At 57.6% G+C, this 17,802-nt stretch overlaps 9 protein-coding genes across 9 annotated transcripts in view; 2 read left to right on the forward strand and 7 right to left on the reverse strand.

Annotated features, from left to right (window-relative positions):
- K452DRAFT_78786 (uncharacterized protein) overlaps positions 1-2,022 on the reverse strand; it is a 2,426-nt gene extending 404 nt beyond the window's left edge. The window contains exons 1-2 of the mRNA XM_033547145.1: positions 510-2,022; positions 18-424 (exon numbers count right to left, since the gene is read on the reverse strand). Of these exons, the coding sequence (XP_033394676.1) occupies positions 18-424; positions 510-1,746 (1,644 nt within the window). The 5' untranslated portion in view covers positions 1,747-2,022. The remainder of the gene's footprint in view (positions 1-17; positions 425-509) is intronic.
- A 720-nt stretch (positions 2,023-2,742) lies between these two features.
- Positions 2,743-4,187, reverse strand: K452DRAFT_78736 (uncharacterized protein). The gene is made up of 2 exons (XM_033547144.1): positions 3,146-4,187; positions 2,743-3,043 (listed from the first exon to the last, which is right to left on the reverse strand). The coding sequence occupies exons 1-2, from the start codon at positions 3,988-3,990 to the stop codon at positions 2,782-2,784; spliced, it is 1,107 nt and encodes a 368-aa protein (XP_033394677.1). The 5' UTR covers positions 3,991-4,187; the 3' UTR covers positions 2,743-2,781.
- A 1,751-nt stretch (positions 4,188-5,938) lies between these two features.
- K452DRAFT_196837 (uncharacterized protein) lies at positions 5,939-6,807 on the reverse strand (the record flags this gene model as incomplete). The annotated part of the gene is made up of 3 exons (XM_033535969.1): positions 5,939-6,052; positions 6,175-6,491; positions 6,621-6,807. Coding segments are annotated over 3 exons (618 nt in total), but the record flags the coding sequence as incomplete, so codon positions are not given.
- A 692-nt stretch (positions 6,808-7,499) lies between these two features.
- K452DRAFT_78852 (uncharacterized protein) lies at positions 7,500-8,117 on the reverse strand. The gene has a single exon (XM_033547146.1). The coding sequence runs from the start codon at positions 7,974-7,976 to the stop codon at positions 7,575-7,577; it is 402 nt and encodes a 133-aa protein (XP_033394679.1). The 5' UTR covers positions 7,977-8,117; the 3' UTR covers positions 7,500-7,574.
- K452DRAFT_360718 (uncharacterized protein) lies at positions 8,104-11,140 on the reverse strand. The gene is made up of 3 exons (XM_033546365.1): positions 10,700-11,140; positions 9,617-10,648; positions 8,104-9,563 (listed from the first exon to the last, which is right to left on the reverse strand). The coding sequence occupies exons 1-3, from the start codon at positions 11,027-11,029 to the stop codon at positions 8,259-8,261; spliced, it is 2,667 nt and encodes an 888-aa protein (XP_033394680.1). The 5' UTR covers positions 11,030-11,140; the 3' UTR covers positions 8,104-8,258.
- Positions 11,141-11,329: 189 nt separating this feature from the next.
- K452DRAFT_328343 (uncharacterized protein) lies at positions 11,330-12,038 on the forward strand (the record flags this gene model as incomplete). The annotated part of the gene is made up of 4 exons (XM_033544975.1): positions 11,330-11,398; positions 11,459-11,577; positions 11,635-11,871; positions 11,927-12,038. The coding sequence occupies 4 exons, from the start codon at positions 11,330-11,332 to the stop codon at positions 12,036-12,038; spliced, it is 537 nt and encodes a 178-aa protein (XP_033394681.1).
- A 241-nt stretch (positions 12,039-12,279) lies between these two features.
- Positions 12,280-13,211, reverse strand: K452DRAFT_233114 (uncharacterized protein; the record flags this gene model as incomplete). The annotated part of the gene is made up of 2 exons (XM_033537281.1): positions 12,280-12,877; positions 12,940-13,211. 2 exons carry the CDS (start codon positions 13,209-13,211, stop codon positions 12,280-12,282), a joined length of 870 nt encoding a protein of 289 aa, XP_033394682.1.
- Positions 13,212-13,599: 388 nt separating this feature from the next.
- Positions 13,600-14,798, forward strand: K452DRAFT_290072 (uncharacterized protein). The gene has a single exon (XM_033540937.1). It carries the CDS (start codon positions 13,743-13,745, stop codon positions 14,691-14,693), a length of 951 nt encoding a protein of 316 aa, XP_033394683.1. The 5' UTR covers positions 13,600-13,742; the 3' UTR covers positions 14,694-14,798.
- Positions 14,799-14,884: 86 nt separating this feature from the next.
- Positions 14,885-16,717, reverse strand: K452DRAFT_360720 (uncharacterized protein; the record flags this gene model as incomplete). The annotated part of the gene is made up of 1 exon (XM_033546366.1): positions 14,885-16,717. The coding sequence occupies one exon, from the start codon at positions 16,715-16,717 to the stop codon at positions 15,179-15,181; it is 1,539 nt and encodes a 512-aa protein (XP_033394684.1). The 3' UTR covers positions 14,885-15,178.
- Positions 16,718-17,802: the final 1,085 nt, after the last annotated feature.

Consider the following 17,802-nt stretch of genomic DNA (forward strand, 5'->3'; position numbering starts at 1 on the left):
AAAAAAAAAACACTCACACAATACGCGACCCAAGCCCTAGCCCAAGCCCTCCTCCCCCCTCCTCCACCCTCAGCACCGCTCCCCCTCTCCCTGCCCCAACCGCCCTCATCCAGCGCCTCAAGCTCCCTCGCCAGCACGCCCGGCTCATCAGCCAGCAGCGCGTGGTCCGAGACGTCGAGCGGCAGGCCGACGGCGCAGTAGCGGTGGCTGAGGCGGGGCGGGCGCCCGAGATACGCAGCCTGCCATTTGTCGTGGGCGTAGGCGGCGGCGAAGAGGCGGGTGCGCTGCTCGGCGAGGAAGAAGGCGGGTTGCTGGTAGGTTTGTTTTTGTTTTTCGCCTTGGTTGTTGTGCTGGTTGGGTTGGTGCCAGCCCAGCGCTATCAGCGCGTTGAAGACGTGCCCGCTGCGTTGGTAGCTCGTGTAGCCTGGGTGGGGTGCGTGCGTGTTAGTATTTAGTAGTAGTATGCAGTAGTGGTGGTGGGTGAAAGGGGAGGAGGGAGAGCGACTCACTGGCCTCGCCGTGCAGGTACACAAACAGCGCGTGCGCCTCAAACATCAACCACACGCCAACATCGTTCAGCAAGCACAAGGACTCGCAAAACGCCAAGCACGAGTCCGCCGCCCACGACAGCTTCTTAATCAGCCCCCGTCTGCCACCATAGCGATACGCGACGCCGCCGAGCAACGGGTCCCAGTCCGGCAAGACAGAGCACGAGAGGCCGACAACGGCCATCGTCACGCCGACGACCTCCCACCGGAGTTTCCAGCCCGACGTGCTGGCCGCCCACTCCCGCACCGAGCGCGCGCTCCTGCCCGTGAGCCGCCCGCGCGAGTTCCACCACACGCGCGCCGAGAGCTCACCTAGCCGTGCGGATGCCGCCCCCGCCTCCGAACCCGTCTGCTGCTGCTGCAGAAGCACGTCCCCGTGCGCCGCCCATAGCGCTTCCGTCCACTGCTTGAGCAGCGGCGCGCTCGTTATGATGCCCCCGCCGCTGACGCTGTACCAGCGGTCGATGAAGCGCTCGAAGACGGGCAGGTCTTGCAGCAGCGCGAGGACTTCGGCGCCTTGCGCTATGCGGTCGTTGGGGGCGGGTGGTGCTGGTGGTGCTGGTGGTCGTGTTGCTGCTGCTTCGCCGCTGTGGAAGAAGCTGTCGTTGTTGCTGTTATTGGAGGCAGGGGTGGAGATTGCCTGCCCGTCTTCCTCGTCTTCCTCGTCTTCTCGTCCTTCTTCTCCCTCTTGATGCCCATCCTCTTCATGCTCAGCTAACACAGCCGCATAGCTCGTCGAGCCCAGAAACCCCGTCGCGGCAAGCGGCTGCGGCTGGGGTTGGGGTTGGGGTTGGGATTGCGACAGCAACTGCGGCGGCGAAGGCGACGGTGTCGCAGGCGCAGCAGCACCCCTCCTCGTCCCAGCAGCCTCAACGCCCCTCACGCCCCTCACCCTCGTCAGCGGCGCAGGGTGATAAACGCACTTAGCAGCGGTGCCGCGACGCACGCAGCGCGCACACGTCGGGAGCACGTGGTCGCAGCGCAGTTTGCCGCGGCGACAGGGCTCGCACGAGGGGGGCTTGCCGTTGCGGCGGCGGGCGGGGTTGACGCGGGGACCGTCGTTGACGCGGGGATCGTGGTTGTTGTTGAGGTTGGGGGTGGTGCTGTTGGGGTTGGAAGGGGAGCGGGAGTTGGGCGCTTGTTGTTGTTGCTGGTGCTGTGGGGTGCGGAGTTGGGAGGGGAGTGAGAAGCGCGTCATTTTGATGTGCTGCCGGTGGTGGTGGTGGTGGTGGTGGAGCGGAGTAAGGTGAGCGGCCTAGCTCACGGAGTTCTTGCGGGTAAGTACTGCGCCCAGCGTAGCCGAAATCCTCAGTACCTATCGGCTCAAGCGTCCCAGCGTGTCGGCTCCAGCAGCACAGATATTGTTGTTTGCCGGTGCAGTAGAGTACTCGTAGAGTGGCGTGCGGGCGTGAGAAGTCAGGCTTAGGCATCGGCATCGGCGTTGGGACAAAGTGCGGAGTTCGTCGGCGTTGGCGATGGTGGCGTAAGCGAACTCCGTACTAGGTGGTACGAGTGGTACGAGTACGAGCTAGCTAGCTAACTTGGTGTCTGGCCAATGGGAGCGAGGAGCTAGTCCGTGCCGGGTGGGAGTGTGGTGGTGGTGGTGGTGGTGGTGGTGGTGTTTGGTTGCTGGTTGATGCGGTATGGTACGTCTTGGGCTGGGGCTGGAAGCTGTGTTTTAGACCGGTGCAGGACAATGCGTGCGTGGGTGAGTGGGTGTGAGTTCGGCGGGTCAAGAGGCCTCGACCTGTATGCCTAGGAAAAGAGGGGAGATGCAGGATATACCTATCGCGCAGCATTTCCAGAATACAGAAAGTAGATCGAGACGGAATGTGACAAGGCTAAATGAAACGAGAAGAGAAGAAGAAGAAACAAGACCACGCGCCTCAGCGAGGAAAAAGGCGCAGATGCTTTGGGAGTGTGCTTTGTGGTACTGTATGTACACACCTAACACAACAACGGCACTTCAAGGCAGCCATACTAGCCATGCGCCAGACGCGACGGGTATAACAGCATTCTGCGCTACGCCAACAGAATTTTGGCGGACTTGTTTCTTTTCCCGCAGTGTGTATGGGAGGAGAGACCAGACGGCCACCTCGCGCAGCACACCAACGAGCCAGCCTGTGCACCATCTCTCAGTGCTGGCGGGCATATAGTTCCATGCCTGCCCGTGTCAGGCAAAAGCCTCGCAAGGCAAGACAAGGGCGAGGGAGCCGCGCCACGCAGTGGGCCTTCAGACATGCAGCCCCTTTACGCCCTCCACCAGCTGCTCCCCAGCATCCGCATCCTCTTTCCTTTCGCTCTCCCCCTTTTCCCTTTCGTCGTCGTCGTCGTCGTCGTCATCGTCATCTTCCCGCTTCACCCACGACACCACCATCGGGTTCAACGCGCCATCCAGCAAGTCGAACAGCGGAAAGGGCGCTGTGTCGCGGTTCTGTGCCAGAGAAGCGCGCGCAGCAAGCACGCTGACGTGGTCGAGGGGCGTGGCGTCATGTCTGCGTGTGTTAGCGCGCGGGTGCAACTGAGGGCGTGACAGAGACAAGGGCCAGAGGAGAAAAAAAGTAGTGCAAAGAAGGGTAAGCGGACTAGACACTTACCCGTCAGCCCGCCTCTGCGCCGCCTCCAGCATGTCCGCCACATCGCTGCCAATATACAGCGCGGGATGCCGATCGCGCAGAAAATGCGGCAGCATCACGAACCACGGCATAAACGGCGCAAACACCATGCAGTCGGGCGCGATATGCTGCGCTGAAGCCGCGACCTCGCCCTCTGCAGCTCTGAGCACCACGACGCCAACATCTCTTAAGACTTCCTCATCCAGCGCATTAAACACCGGGTCCTCAGCATAGACCTGCACGTCCACCTTCTCCCCCTCCACGTCCTCCCCACTCGCCTCGTCTCGCCCCGTTACAAGCTTCACCAGCTCCAGAAACGCCACCAGCTGCCACACGCTGCGCGCACACAGCGCGGCGTTTTCCCCGCTCAGGCTCCCCAGCCCCAGACACACTGCGCGGCGGAGCCTGCTGCCGCGCTTCCTCGCCTGCCCCGCCCGCGCAACCAGCTTCCGCACTTCGGCCGCGCATGCGCTCTCTGCCCAGCGTGTCCGGCACGTGTTCACGCGGTGCAGGACCCGCGCTTTCGTCGTGCCGGGCGCAATGGGCATGGGGCCAGTGGGCACATGGGCCGTGAGCATGTCGTGCGGATCTTGCGAGCCATGAAGATCCAACTCCTCATCCGCAGCCGCAAGCGTAGTTCTCGTGCTGCCATTCGGCGTCGTCGTCGTCGTCGTGGTACTAGAAGGCGGGCCGCGGCGACGAGGACGGGCGCGCGCGCTCTTGGTCGTAGTGACGACGCTCCAGCCGTCGTCGAGGGGGAGGGTGGCGCGTTTGGTGCGGGAGGAGAAGGGAGGGGGCGCGGGGGCGCGGCGCGCTGTGTGTGGCATTGTGCGGGCGGGCGGGCGTCGTGTGGTGGTGGGTTGCGCTGAGGTTTTTGGCGCTGGTTTGGTGGTGTGGTGGTGTTGTGGGGTCGAGGGTGGTTGGTGGTTGGTTGGAAGGGGTGTTAGGAACGCGGTTGGGCCATTGCTGGTGGTGCGTCGAGGGCGAGAATCGTGGGTTGCGGTGGCGTTGTGGGTTGTATGTAGGTGTTGGAGCTGTGGTGTGCTGGTGCTGCTGCGCGATGATGTTTGGTGAGCGGGGTGGGTGCGCCGGGTAGAGCCGTGGCGTGGCGGCGGGTGTGGCGTGCGCTACGTAGACGTCGATATATACATGTATTAAAATAAATAAACAAATAAATAAATAAATAAATAAATAAAGTTACTGTTGCAATTCGGGCTGTTAACTAGATAGAAACAAACTTTCGATCTTCCAGAATTGCAGGGCTGTTCATTACGAAGGAGCGGTCATGGTCAAGGACAGCAATATGTCTGCAACTCCAGACATCAGCAAATTTATATACCTGCTCAGAAACACTGATCGCCGAGCTTAAATACTCCCCGCCCCATGGCCTCGTCCCCAATCTAACAAATATTGCCGGTGAGCATTTAAAGTTTTGAACAACCCAGTCCAATTCACCAAAAAACATATGCCCGGTTCTTGCCCGCCCTCTCCAAATGCCTTTCGTCAACCAGTCTTTTCCCTTCTGCCTTTGCCTTTGCCTGTGTAGCTCCATTGCGATAACAAAAACGCAAGGCAGACCGCCATCAAAACTAGCTTGCTCGCAACCTAGCAGGCTCGCGCAGACGACCCTCAGGAATCGGAGTTTTCGCCCGAGACGATTAAACGTAAGCTACGGAAAATCCGACAGGGATTGCTCGACCTCCATGACTCCACAGCAGCAACAGGTGATGCTCGTCCCACACATAACACAATGACGACCCGCACCGCGACCAAACGATGACGACGTCGAATATCCTCGCGGGCCTAGATATCACAACCCACAACCACGATCCCACTCACCTGCGTGTCGTAACTGACGCCCGATTTTCTTTTCGGGGTATTTTGGTACCCGGCAAGGTATTTTCTGTCAGGATATGCCGTGGTCCCTCCATGGCGCACTGTCAGAGGCGGCTGGGTATTCAACACATGAAGCCAGCAAACCGCAAGGACAGCTATATATACAAACTATTTTCAGAGCGTCTCAGCACGTAAGACCAGACACAGAAAAACACCTAATACGAAAACCAACCAGGTCCAGTGACTCCGGCACCTACATATAAAACTAGTCTTCGCAATAACGCACCCAGCCCAACACCACCCTCACGATTCAGTGTTTCTTGCAGAAGCAGCACTCACTCACTCACAAACGCACCACGTCTTCCAAATATGAACAACACATGGATGGAAAAGATCAAAAGCCTCATCCTCATCGTCGTCGTCGTCGTCGTCGTCATATACCACTACAACTGCATTAACCTAATCTATCCACTCCATCCGCGCATCCCGCAGCTTCCCAGAAGCGTCCTACGGAATGGAATCCTGTATATAAAAAAAGAAAAAGAAAAAATTAACGTGGGGAATCAACTAAGAAAAAGGTCCAAAAACAAGAAAAAGCGGCCGTGACGCGCCGGTCCATCCGTCCGTCCATCCATCAAAAATGCAAGCGCAAGCGCAGGCGCAATCGCATATCTACAACAAGTGGGTATTCCGCGCCCCGACGAGCCGTGGTTCAGCGAGCGATCGAGAGGCGGTATTTCCAGCAGCGCGCTCAACCAGCCCAGTCTTCACATCCAATGCATCGCACCTCCAAAGCTTCACTGTCCACTAGCCTCTGCTTCTCTCCGCTCCGCTGCGCTGCGCTCAGCATCACAGCAAAGCCAGCGCAGCACCCAGAGCCGCAAGCACGGGCAGCGCGCCCGCGAGCACCGACCCCGGCGCGGCAGCGTTCTGGTTCTCGGTCGCGTAGATCAGGTCGAACGTGATGTGCTGGTCGGGGTCGGTTGTGTTCTTGCAGTTATCCGGCGTGACTTCTGCCACGTCGTGGGGTTCTGCGAACGTGATGTCGACGCACTGGAAGAATAGGGGGATGGACGTCAGCAAACAGTGTTATAGTGTTGTGAAAGCAGTTTAGAAGGAGAGGAAGATGAAGAGGAAAATGAAGAAGAGGAAGAGGAAAAGGAAGAGCAACATACGCTATAAAGCGCAGCGCCATGCTGGGCGGCCTCAATAACCTGAATAGTCGCGTTGTCGCCGACCTTGACTTCAGGGATATCATTTGGCAGCGGGACCTGCGGGAGGCAGAACTGGCCGCCGTACATGTCGTTGGAGGGCCCGTTGATCTGGAACACGGGCACCATGACGTGGCTCATGTTGACGGGCTCGGTGCCGACGCCCAAGTTGATGTAGAAAAACGCCTTGCTGTGCCCCGAGAACCAGCCCGGCTGCACGCCGATCGCGCCGCCGCTGATGGGCCATTTGGTGCGGTTTTGGGAGGTTGGGAGCCCGCCACCTGTGCAGAGATAACGTACATTAGCCTTCTTTCATCGTTGTATTTTTCCTCGCATTTCCTTGCTGTTTATATCTTTTTTCTTTCTTCTTGATGGGGTCCGTATTGAGGAAGGGAAAGGCCAACACGTACAAGGATACATCCACTGCATGCCGTACGGAAACGTGTAGCTCCCGTTCTCGTAGTTGATCCCCAGCGACCCCGGCTTGATCGTCTCGTCCTCATTCGTCCCGTTCGTGTGCAAATTGTTGCCGCGCCAGCCCGGGTACGTGATGACCGTGTGCGCGGCCACGAGCGCGCTCCACCAACTCGCGATTAGCGCAAACGCGAGCATGCGCGAGAGAGGCGAGCTCGAGAGAGTTGATATCGTTGTCCGTGCCATTGTGTAAGGTATGTGTAGGAGCTGTTCTTCGGCGGCGGCAGTCCGTCTACTGTCTACCAGCTAGACCGGGGATCGTATGTCGGTATCGTTGTCGATGTTGTCCAAACCAAACCGGCTGGATGGGGAAGAGGTCCGAGAGAGAAGAAGAAGAAGAAGAAGAAGAAGAAGAGACAAGAGATCCAAGAGTCCTACCAAGCCTTTACTACGCTTGACCAGACAGTCAAATAGGCAAGTCGGGATCCCAGCGGCTAAGAGTATGTCGGTCGTCGGATCAGTCCAGCACGTCGGCACGGTCGGTCGTCTTTCTTGAGTATCTTCCTTGTCCTCAGAGAATCAAGTGCAAAGCAGTAAGCAACCAAGAAGAAGCACGCCGCAGCGCAGCGGCGCCCCCGCGCCTTAAACGCCAGTCCACTCGCCTCTCCATCACGCATCTTCGCAGATCCGCTGCACGCCAACCAATCGCCATTAGCGGTCGTTGCTAGCGCTCCCGCGCTCAGCACGCCTTTGCCCTCCCATTGGCTGCCCGTGTGCGCGTCCGTGCAGCTGCTGTAAGCGCCCGGCGCTTTTTTTCCCTGTTGCCTCCACTCACCACTGGCTGCTCTCGTCTCACTGCTCTTGCGCTCGCTCGCCCACGGGCCGTGCTCCACGTTCGCGTTCGGCAGACGTGACGGCAAGCTTGGCGCGCGCGCCTATATCGTGCGTCGTCATGGATGCGAGTGATTGAGGGTGTGAGGTCGCGCGTGTGTCACGGTAGCCTGGTGTGATGGAGCGTTTGGCGTTGGGTTTGGGTTTGGGGTTCGGTCTGCCTGGCTATGCTCACTATCGTACGCAGTGGGAAGCAAAGCAAGTCTCGGGCGGCGATGGGGAAGCTTTCGCCTTCCTTCCTTCCCCCTTCCACGCTGAGCTAAGTGACGTGAGTGTGCAGCGGCAATGAGGGCGGCGGTTGGTGTGTGTCGAGGGACTTGGTAGATACATAGATATGTAGCTAACGTGATAGGTGGAATAGTTAGTTGCAGACGACAACGTTGTGTAGCTACCCAGTCAAGCAACAGAACTATAATCTCACTCATCACCATCACTATAAGCTGACACCAACGCACACGCATACCCAAGACGCTGCCTATCAAGTACCGCTACATAGCCAACTACCTAACTAGCTAACCAACGATAGCACCACCATAAGTCGTACAGAGCGAAGTACACAACCACACCTCACCCACCAGCCCACCTATCCACCCATCCATCCATCCGTTGTCGTCATCGCCACCACCACGGTCGGCTCTCCACGCTGACACCAAAAGCCTATCTATCTTTAGCACGCACCCTCTCGCCAAGGCCCTCGTTCCAGGAGCCCACCCACTCCCACCCGCCGCCACCACCACCACCACCTACGCAGCATTAACCTGCATCCTCCGTAGCTTCTTCGTCGCCGCCTCCACCATCGCAGTCTCCCTCTCCAAAAGCGCCATAACTTGGCGAACCTTTTCCTTCCTAAACTCGCTCGGCACGACCACCCCAGCAGCAGTGGCTTCCTCCTCCTCGAGCCCCTCGGCCTTCTTCTCCGCCTCCTTCTGCGCCTCCGCCAGCTCGCGCGCCTGTGCAACCAGATCGTCGCGCAAGCGCCTGACTTCGTCGATCCGGCGGCCCGGCGCAGCTGCATCTTCGCCCTCCTCCTCCCGCGCAAGCTGTTCCTTCATCTTGTCCACCTCTCCGAACCATGCCCTCTCCCTGTCGCTCAAGGCCCGGGTGCCTGTCCGTCCCAGCTTCGCGCGCAGCCGCTCCGTCCGTTCCAAGAGCTCCCGCTGCCTGTCCCGCACATCCTGGATGCGCTTCTCGATCTTGGCGCTGCCGACCACGCGCTCGCCGTTAGCGTCGTCGTTGCCGGCGTAGTCGTCCTCGTCCTCGCCCGTGATGCTCTCAATCTGCCCCGCCGCGTCGTTCGCCTTGCGGATCTGGTCGCGCAGCTCGTCCTGCAGCCGCTGGCAGCGCGTGAAGAGGCTCGACGCCGCCTGGCCCAGCTGCTGCGTCTCCTTGACCAGGACGCGGTGCGCCTTGGTCAGTATGTCGAGCGTCGCCGTCGAGAGGCGGATCTCCTGCTTCAGGAGGTGCTTGTGCCGTGAGGGCACGACTTCCTCCAGGAAAGGCGGCAGGCGTGACTGTGCCCATAGCGATTGCGGCGGCTGGTATGCCGGCCATGGCTCTGGGATATGGATTTTGTCCGGCTCGTGCTCGTAGGTGATTAACGCGTATCTGTCATCGTAGTCTGCGTCGGGCGAGTCGAGTGACGCGGCGTAGGGCTGGGAGCCTTCTGCCGTGAGGATGAAGTAACCGAGCTCGGGGTTGGACAGGACGACACACGCACTCTTCAAGTGTTGTGCCTCCTGGTATTGGTCTTGCCGGTAGGTGATAATGCTCTCGACAAGGCTACCGGGGCCTCTCATGAGTGCATCAATTCTCATGCCCGTGCCTTCAGTTTCGGTATTGGTGAGCTCGTCTTGCAGTGGTTGAAGCCAGGAACTCATTCCGACAAAGTAAGCTCCAGCCTCGGTCGAAACAAACAGGGCCGAGCCGCTCTTTGCATCTGCCGTAAACAGTGGATGATACAATTTTCCTGCAGGCTTCTCCGTCAGCAGTTCGACAGTTTCAAACAACATCAGACATGGAGTCTCGTGATAGATATCGGTCGTAAAGGCCTGAATTGGCGCATGTCAGCAGCAATTACAACTAAGCTTTTCGTACAACTCACTCTCTCCTTCGGGAGCCACTGCCCCTCGACGCCGTCAAAATCAAGGCAAATGTGCAGCTTGCCCATGTTAGTAAGGAAGCAGATCACGGCAACGTTCGGGTCCTCCTTGTCGCTCGCTGCATCTCTGACCTCTTCGATGTCAGGGAGGGCACTTCCGTCACCAGAAGTCACGACCGCAATGTCGGTGATTTTGAAATCTTCGTCGATATCGACGTCGAGGAGGAAGGGTCCCTGCAGCCTAGGAATGGGCCCGGGGGTGGCAGGCCTCGAGTAAATCTCTAGAACATCGCCCGTGTTCTCGTCCTCCTCGAGCTCGTATCTTATTCCCTCTAGCCATTCGTTTTGCTGGTCACAAGTTTGGATGAAGGTGTCGTCCGATTCTTCATCGAGCTCGGTGGCTTTCGCCTGGATCGGGAGGGCCAGACTGCGTAGATATTGTGGGGCTACGTGCTGGGTAGCATATTGCCATCTCTTCGGCAACAGGGGGCAGAGCGCGTAGATATCACCCCTCTTCATGGCAACCCAAAGAGTCATGGGGCCCCAACCACGCTCACCCTTGTTCTTGCCAGAGGCACCAAAGCAGGCCGAGGCGACCTCGAGTTCGAACGAATCGGGAGTATAACCCGTCTTGTCGTTGATCCTAGCGGCTCTGAAATCCTCCATGGAGTCGATGCCACTGGCGAGCTTCTTCAAGTCCACGGCGAGCTCCGGTTCGCTGAAAGATATGCGGTTCTCCCTGTTGATCTCCCAGAGACGCACATTGGCGTCCGTAGTGACGGTTACCAAACAGCGGCCGTGACGGCCGAGAGGATGCCACAAGACAGATGCTAGTGGCGCCTGGTCGAGTACGTGGGCCGTGGGGCCGAGCTGGAACGTCTTGAGCCTGATGGGTCCATTGTCTTCGGAAGAAAGATGCGACGGGTCGGGCAGGACGGCGATGTGGACGGTGTGCGAAGTGCAGATGGCCATATAATCGTCATTGGGAGAAACGACAAGCTGGGTGATTTGACCAGAGACATTCGTCTTGAGGACCTGTGGTACATGTTAGCAAACAGTCGTCTCCATCCGCACGTGCAGACATACTCTGTAAGCTTGCTCCGGTTCCTCCACGCTCTCCAAGACTTCGCGCGGGCCGCGACTGCTTCTGAGGCTCTGCGCGAACTCACTGTGGCCATTTGGAGAGCCAAACTCCCTAAGCTGTATTAGGTCTGCCCAGCGCAATTCGCTGCCGGCTACCACAAACACCTCATTCCCGCGGTACGCGATAGTGCGGTTGGGGCCAGCCTGGGATTCCTTGGTCGCGCCATTCGTGGCCTTGGGCGACTTGCCTTTCACAGAGGTCTGGTTGAAGACCTCGAAGCCAGGCGAGCCGCGCGACAGCCACGCGGGCGTGTAGCTGAGAACTCTGGGCATCTGGATGTTGTCGCAAGTCCTTTGGGTTCAATGTCGAAAGGCGGAAATTGTTCTGCGGAGTTGTTTATGAGTGGCTGCGCGCCAGAGCCCACAAACCGGCGGCGGGGGTGGATAGGGCGAGATGTTTCGGGCAATGGAATGCGCGACGCGAGGGCGGGTGTGTTTGTGCTGGAGAAGCTCCAGACCGGGATGCGATGCGGGCGCCGCCTTTTCTTCGGCCGACCAATCACAGCCCTATGAGCTTCATCAAATCCGCAAGCTGCCCGTCGCCCATGCAACCTCCGTCCCGACAACAACAAAATGCCTCCCCCGACCACGCGCAACACCGTCGACCGCCTCGACAAGCCGAGCTCCTACGCCGCTAGCAAGGCATGCAACCGCCCGCATGCGATTGACCCTTCGGCGCAGACGTGCTGACGCCAATGACAGAACCGCAAGCGCAGATATGTGCGCGAGGGAGATGAGCCTGACGAGTACCGCGGCCGCGAGAAGACGCCCGACTTCGAGGACAAGCTGAAGGATGCGACGACCCTCTACGTCGGCAACCTGTGCGCCTCCAGACTTGGCATAGCGTGAATTAAGCATAAAACTAACGAGCTACCTAGGTCCTTCTACACCACCGAGGAGCAGATCCACGAGCTCTTTGCCAAGTGCGGTGAGATCAAGCGCCTGGTCATGGGCCTCGACCGCTACCAAAAGACGCCCTGCGGTTTCTGTTTCGTCGAGTACTACACCCACCAGGATGCGCTTGACTGCATGAAGTACATTGGCGGCACCAAGCTGGACGAGCGCATCATCCGTACCGACTTGGACGAGGGCTTCGCGGAGGGAAGGCAGTACGGGTACGTATCACAGGCGGAGCATCCATGGGCAGCAAACGCTAATGCATCGACGCAGACGTGGCAAGTCCGGTGGCCAAGTGCGCGACGAGTACCGCGACGAGTACGATCCCGGCCGCGGTGGATATGGCAGAGCCGTGGACGCCGACAAGGACGACTTTTACAGATAAGCGTAGACAAGTCTCCGGATATCATTGGGAGCATTGCGGTCGGGGAAATAAGGCGTTTCGGGGCTATACCTGCTCTTCGAGCTTCTTGCGGCATTGGTGCGACGCGCTACAAAAAGGTCAAGTCTGCTGAGTTGACAGCGGGTTGCATATCCTGCGCCATCAATCTATCTCTTTTCTATCATGTACAGATGCCAGCACTCCAAAATTGTCTATCCTTAGATGGTTCATCTTACGCGCTGCTTCAGGCGCTGGCAGCGTGTTGCCTCCGCAGTGCCTCGAGAACCTGCTCCAACCACCACACATGGATCCTTGCGTCGCCCGTCAACTCTGGGTGGAAACTGGTCCCGAAAACATTCCCCTGCCTCACGGCAATGATGTCACCCTCCTCTCCCTCGTCCTTGGCTGTGGTCGTGCCATCACTTAAAGCCTTCGCCCTCCCCGGCAACCTCGCCATAACTTCGACGCTTGCCTCAAACTCTTGCCGGGCAACATCGCCCTGTGGAACCTTACTTGGCGCGACAATCGTGCCGTCCACGTCCTGAGCCTCCTCTTCCTGAATGCCTTCGACGTGGGGCAAAAGTTTCTCGACGACTGGCGCGCGGATGAACACGCTGGGGAAGGGACGTTCGGAGGTAGGCGCTGCGACGCCCTGCGTGTGTGCGAGGAACGGCAGGTCGAGGTTCGCTTGGAAGGACTCGGTTTGGCGGCCAAAGTGGTTGCGGGAGACGCGCACGTCCAGGCCGCCAATGAGCTCCTGTCCACCTTTCTTGGTGCGGTTGGCGGATTCGGCGAGCAGGATCAGGCCGGCACAAGTGCCCCAGGTGGGATTGCGTTGGACTCTGGTTGCGTAGTCAGCTTTCTGCTCAGCAATGCATGCTGTCTCTGGTCATGGAAGCCTTACTTGACAAACTCCCTCAGCGGCTCCAGCAGCCCCGACCGCTGCGCCACCAGCGACATGGTGGTGCTCTCGCCGCCCGGCAGAATCAGGGCATTGCAGCGGGCGAGCTCGTCGGGCGTGCGCACCTCCAGCAGCGTCCACTGTGAGTCATCGTCGACGCGCTTGGCCTTGAGCTCGCCAACGGCCTGGCGCAGCAGCTGGACGTGCTCGCTGAAGGCGCCCTGCAGGGCGAGCACGCCGACCGTGACCGTCTGGGGGGCGCTCGTCTTGGTCATCTTCGTCTTGGTCGTTTGAAAAGGTGTCGTCGAGTCATCGTTGCGGAGGGTGGCTGCGGCGCCAGAAAAGTGCCCGCCGATGACGCCCTAAATTCGATCAGCCGCTAGGGTCCAGCGGTACCTATCGATAAGGCGGGCGGCGGGCGGCTTTGCGCCGAAGCCCCGCGTAGGCGCGGGCTTCCAGCTCCGACCTCTCGCGGCCCCACTACAGCTAGATCCTCAGCTGTGCTTACTACATAAGACGGCCATGCCCGCGTCGCGAGTCACTGCACCACCGACGTCGCAGCCATGGAGGAGACGACTGGCCTAGTCTGCTGGCTCCTAGACACGCGCTCCCTCTGGGACGACGGGGAGCGAATCGAGCAGACCTCTGTGCGTCCACACCAGCACCCACCAGCATAACCTCCAACCCACCCTCCTCTCTCCTCTCTCCACTAACACCCTCGCCCACAGGCCTCGTCGCTCCTCTCCCTCCTCTCCTCCGACGAGCGCGACACCGTCACGCGCAAGCACTTCCTGCGCGACGCGCGCATGAGCCTCGCCTCCGCGCTGCTCAAACGCGCCTTCATCGCGCACCGCCTGCACGCCCCATGGCGCGATATCGCCTTCGCGCGCGCCCCGGACCCCGTCCACGGCAAGCCCTGCTACGTCGCCCCGGACGGGACGCCCGTCCCTGATGTCACGTTCAACGTGTCGCACCAGGCGGGGCTGGTTGCGCTGGTGGGGTGGGGGAGGAGGCCTGCTTTTGGTTCTACCGCCAATGCTACTGCCGGTAGCGGTAGTGGTGGTGCTGGTGGGAGTAAGGGTAGGGTCACTGATGTGGAACTAGGCGTCGACGTCGTCTGCGTCAACGAGCGCAACGACTACCGCACCATCGACGGCTCGCCCACCGGCTTCGCCGCCTGGCTAGACATCTACGCGGACTTCTTCTCGCCCGCAGACCTCGCGGCCATGAACACGCTCCCGGGGTCCACGGTTCTGCAGCTCCCGGACGGGACGACCATTCTCACGTCTGAGGTTGGGGCGGAGGCGCTGGAGAGCTGCTGTTCGAGGGGAGTGACGCTCCGCGCGAGGCGTGGGGGTAGTGATGGGGAAGGGGGGACAGAAGTGCACTTCCTATCCGACGTCATCGTAGAGGAGAAATTGCGCCTCTTCTACACGTTCTGGTGCCTTAAGGAGGCGTATATCAAGTTGACTGGGGAGGCGATGCTGGCGGGCTGGTTAAGGGAGGTCGAGTTTAGGAATGTGAGGGCTCCTAGGGCGGCCGCGGCGCCCAACTCCCCCTGGGGCGAAAAAGTACAAGACATACACGTCTACCGGCAGGGCGCGCTAGTCGCAGACGTCAAGCTCTCGATCCAGGCGTTCGAGGCGGACTACATGGTTGCGGTGGCGGTGCGGGGCGTGCCTGAGGCTGAGATGCCGGCGGAGGCGGTGCAGAGGGTCGCGCTGGAGGATGTGCTGCGTTTTGTGGGTGGGGCGTAGGTAGTGTGTTGATGTGTTGGTGGGTGGGTTGGTGGGTTGGGCTTTTCTTGGTTTCTTTTTGTCTTTCTTTCTTTTTTTTTTTTTTTTTTTTTTTTTTTTTTTTTTGGTATTGATCACTCGTGTATATATGTATGTTTGTTTATATATATATGTATATGTACAGTACACCCACCCATAAAACCGACCTAGCCTCTTTCTTTCTCTCTGTTAGTCGGTTTGTATCTGCGTGTGTGGGCAAGCGCGGGTGGTGGGGTTTGATTTGCTTGGTGTGGTTTGATTTGATGTGCTATGGCATTGGTATGTCCAACCGACAAAGAAAAGAAAGAGATCTCTAGCTGTCGTTTAGATCGTCATTCATCCATCCCTCTCCACCATTTTCCACCCCATGCCCATTCGTAAAGTTACTCCCGTCTCCTTCATTCCTTTCACGCACACGCCCGCCCCGCCACTCACTCACTTGGTTGCGCGAGCGGGCCGGCGTCCTGCTATCGCACACACATCTCCTCCCCATCATCGTCCTCATCGTCTTCCCATCCCCCAGCTCTCTTCAGTTCCGCAATAAATCCGTCCCAGGTATTTCCCTCGTCTGCCTCATCCATCTCGTCCTCCAGTATAACCAGCGGCGCCACCGCACCCTTAGCAGCTTCTTTGACAGTGCTGGCAGGCGCGGCTGGAGTAAAGGCAGCGGTTCGCCGCGTCTGTTGCGCGCTTGCACTGGGAAATGTGTCCGGGTCTGGGTTTGAGTCTGAGTCGGAGCTTTCGCCCATTGGGAAGCCTCCGATCCAGTGACCTGTACGCTCGGGAGCGCGCTTCTGTGCTGGCAGTGCAGATGCGGACGGAGGCGCGGGAGATGGGGATGGGTGTGCAGCTGCTGAAGCCACTGCGTCGTACGCTAGGTCCACACTCGCACTCTTCTCTCTAGGCGCGTACAGCGGCGCAGATGTGGTCCATCGTCTCAGCAGAGCGCCGTTCTTTGAACTTGAGACTGAGGTAAGTGGTGTGGTGGGGTTGGACGGTGGGCGAGCTTGTGACGGGCTGTTTGAGGTCCTGGACCGCGGGTGCTGGTCGTCCAGTGTCTGAACGGAGGTGAGATCAGGCCCGCCGAGCTCGACGAGGCGCCGTGCGTGGAGTTCGCGGAGGGTGTGCAGCCGCGCTTTAACTGGACGGAGAGGCATAGTTTGTTCTGGTGAGGTTGCCGGTGCGGGCTGAGGATGGGATTGTTGTCGCTGGCGCTTTGTGTTGGGTTGTGTCACAGTTTGTTCTGAAGCGGACCCGAGAGGAGAGGGAGAACGAGCGCCAGCGTTGCAGCTGCTAATATGTGCATGGAGGACAGGTGCCATGCTTGTGCTCTCATTCTCGCGTTTTCGTTTGCGTTCCTTGGGGTGTGGCGCCGTTATGTCTTGCTCCTGAAGGCTGTCCACAAGAGCGTGGTGTCGTAGATTTGCGAGTGAAGTGTGAAAGATTTGGGCATGATGGTCGCCCAATGGCGTCGGAGGTGGGCGCGGTCTCGCCATTTTGGCGCTGTGAAGTGGTGGTGACTGCTGGTGTGGAAGCGTGCTACTCTGCCCTTCACTCCCCCCTTCCTCCCCCACACCTTCCTCTTCGGAGAAGTCTTTTCGTTCGTGGATACTCCCTTCGACACAAATGACGTCTTTGCCGCCCCGTAACCTCACCATGTCAAAAAGAGTGCGGAGGTTGTCCATCCTGAGTTCTGCGCTCAGTAGCTTGGATTTACGGTCCAAGAGCAGGGTGAGTTTTAGGTCTTTCTGGGCAGACCAGACCACGCAATAAGGTGGGCGAAGGAGTATGTCATGCCCATTGGTGGTGGGGTGAGCGGTGATGTGACGCGCAATGGCGATCTCAAAAGAAGATATGTTGAGAGGATCGGGGAGGGGAATGGTTGTGGGAATATAAATGGTTTGTGTTTTAGAGTGGCGTTTGTCAGTGAGACCGTAAAGTAGATTGACAGTGTTAGGATTAGGAGTGTTATTAATAGAAGTAGTGTGATTATTGATTTGCTCCATGTTTTGAAAGATGTTTAGTAAAAGGAAGAAGTGTTTAGGAAGACCTCTATTTAAGCTAAATAAAATAGGGGATCTTTAGGAGGGAGTTGCTACTTCCTTCTAGACTGTTTAGTATAGATAGAAGGAGGGTTAGACAGCTCCTTCTAAATAGGTTCTATGACTCAACTAATCTTTATATAAAAGTAGCGGTTAACGACTTGAAGTGAAGTTACCCTGTTTAGCTTTAGTTCTTAGTTATTATATTATTATATATAGATATATGTTCTCCCTCTATAACTTTATAGCTATACAAGGCTCTTGTAATGACAGGTTAAAAGAACATTACAACTATATAAACGAACGTAATATCTTCCTAAAGTAGCCGGGAGATAGCTGTTATTGATACGGTGCTACTTACTACTTGACACGCTTCTCTCCTCTGTAACAGACCAGCCAGGTGCTAGTATATAAACAGCGAAACCAATACTCTCTTCAACAAGATCCTGGTTAGCGTGGTGGTGTGAAGCTCCCCCAATCCACCAGCACTAAACGAAGCATCCATGTGTGTGAGGATCAAGGTGCTTCCCTTTTTGTTTTAAACCCATGAGGGCCCGTGTTCGATTCCCGAACGTGGTAAGCGTTAGCTTCTTTTTTTACCTTCTATATTAGCATGTTGTTTTATAACTGGGAGTTTAGTGATTGTATCTACCGTATGTACTTCTCTACGACTATTCTCAAGTATATAGTTAAGAATAGATGGAGTACTTAGGCGGCTATAAGCTTGCGAGTTGTAATCTAATTAATAGAATGTGATTAATCGTCCTTCACTTTACTTCGATAGTGACATAAATGCCCGTATGTCCGACCTAAAGAAGTAACGTACGATCCGTTTAAAGACTACTGTCTCTATTTACTGTTATCTACTGAGGGATTAGTCTGTGAATTTCCTATTTCCTACTTACGGCTGTGCTATCCAATGCTGAAGCTAGCTATGTATTTGTATAATAGTCTCGTCCGTAGTAAACTAAATACCAAATGAACCCATCCCTCATCCCCTCGCTTCCAAGTAATGCTAATAAAGCCTCACGCTCATACTACTGCCCTTT

The sequence above is a fragment of the Aplosporella prunicola genome (assembly GCF_010093885.1).
Source record: "Aplosporella prunicola CBS 121167 unplaced genomic scaffold K452scaffold_21, whole genome shotgun sequence".
NCBI lineage: Eukaryota > Fungi > Ascomycota > Dothideomycetes > Botryosphaeriales > Aplosporellaceae > Aplosporella > Aplosporella prunicola.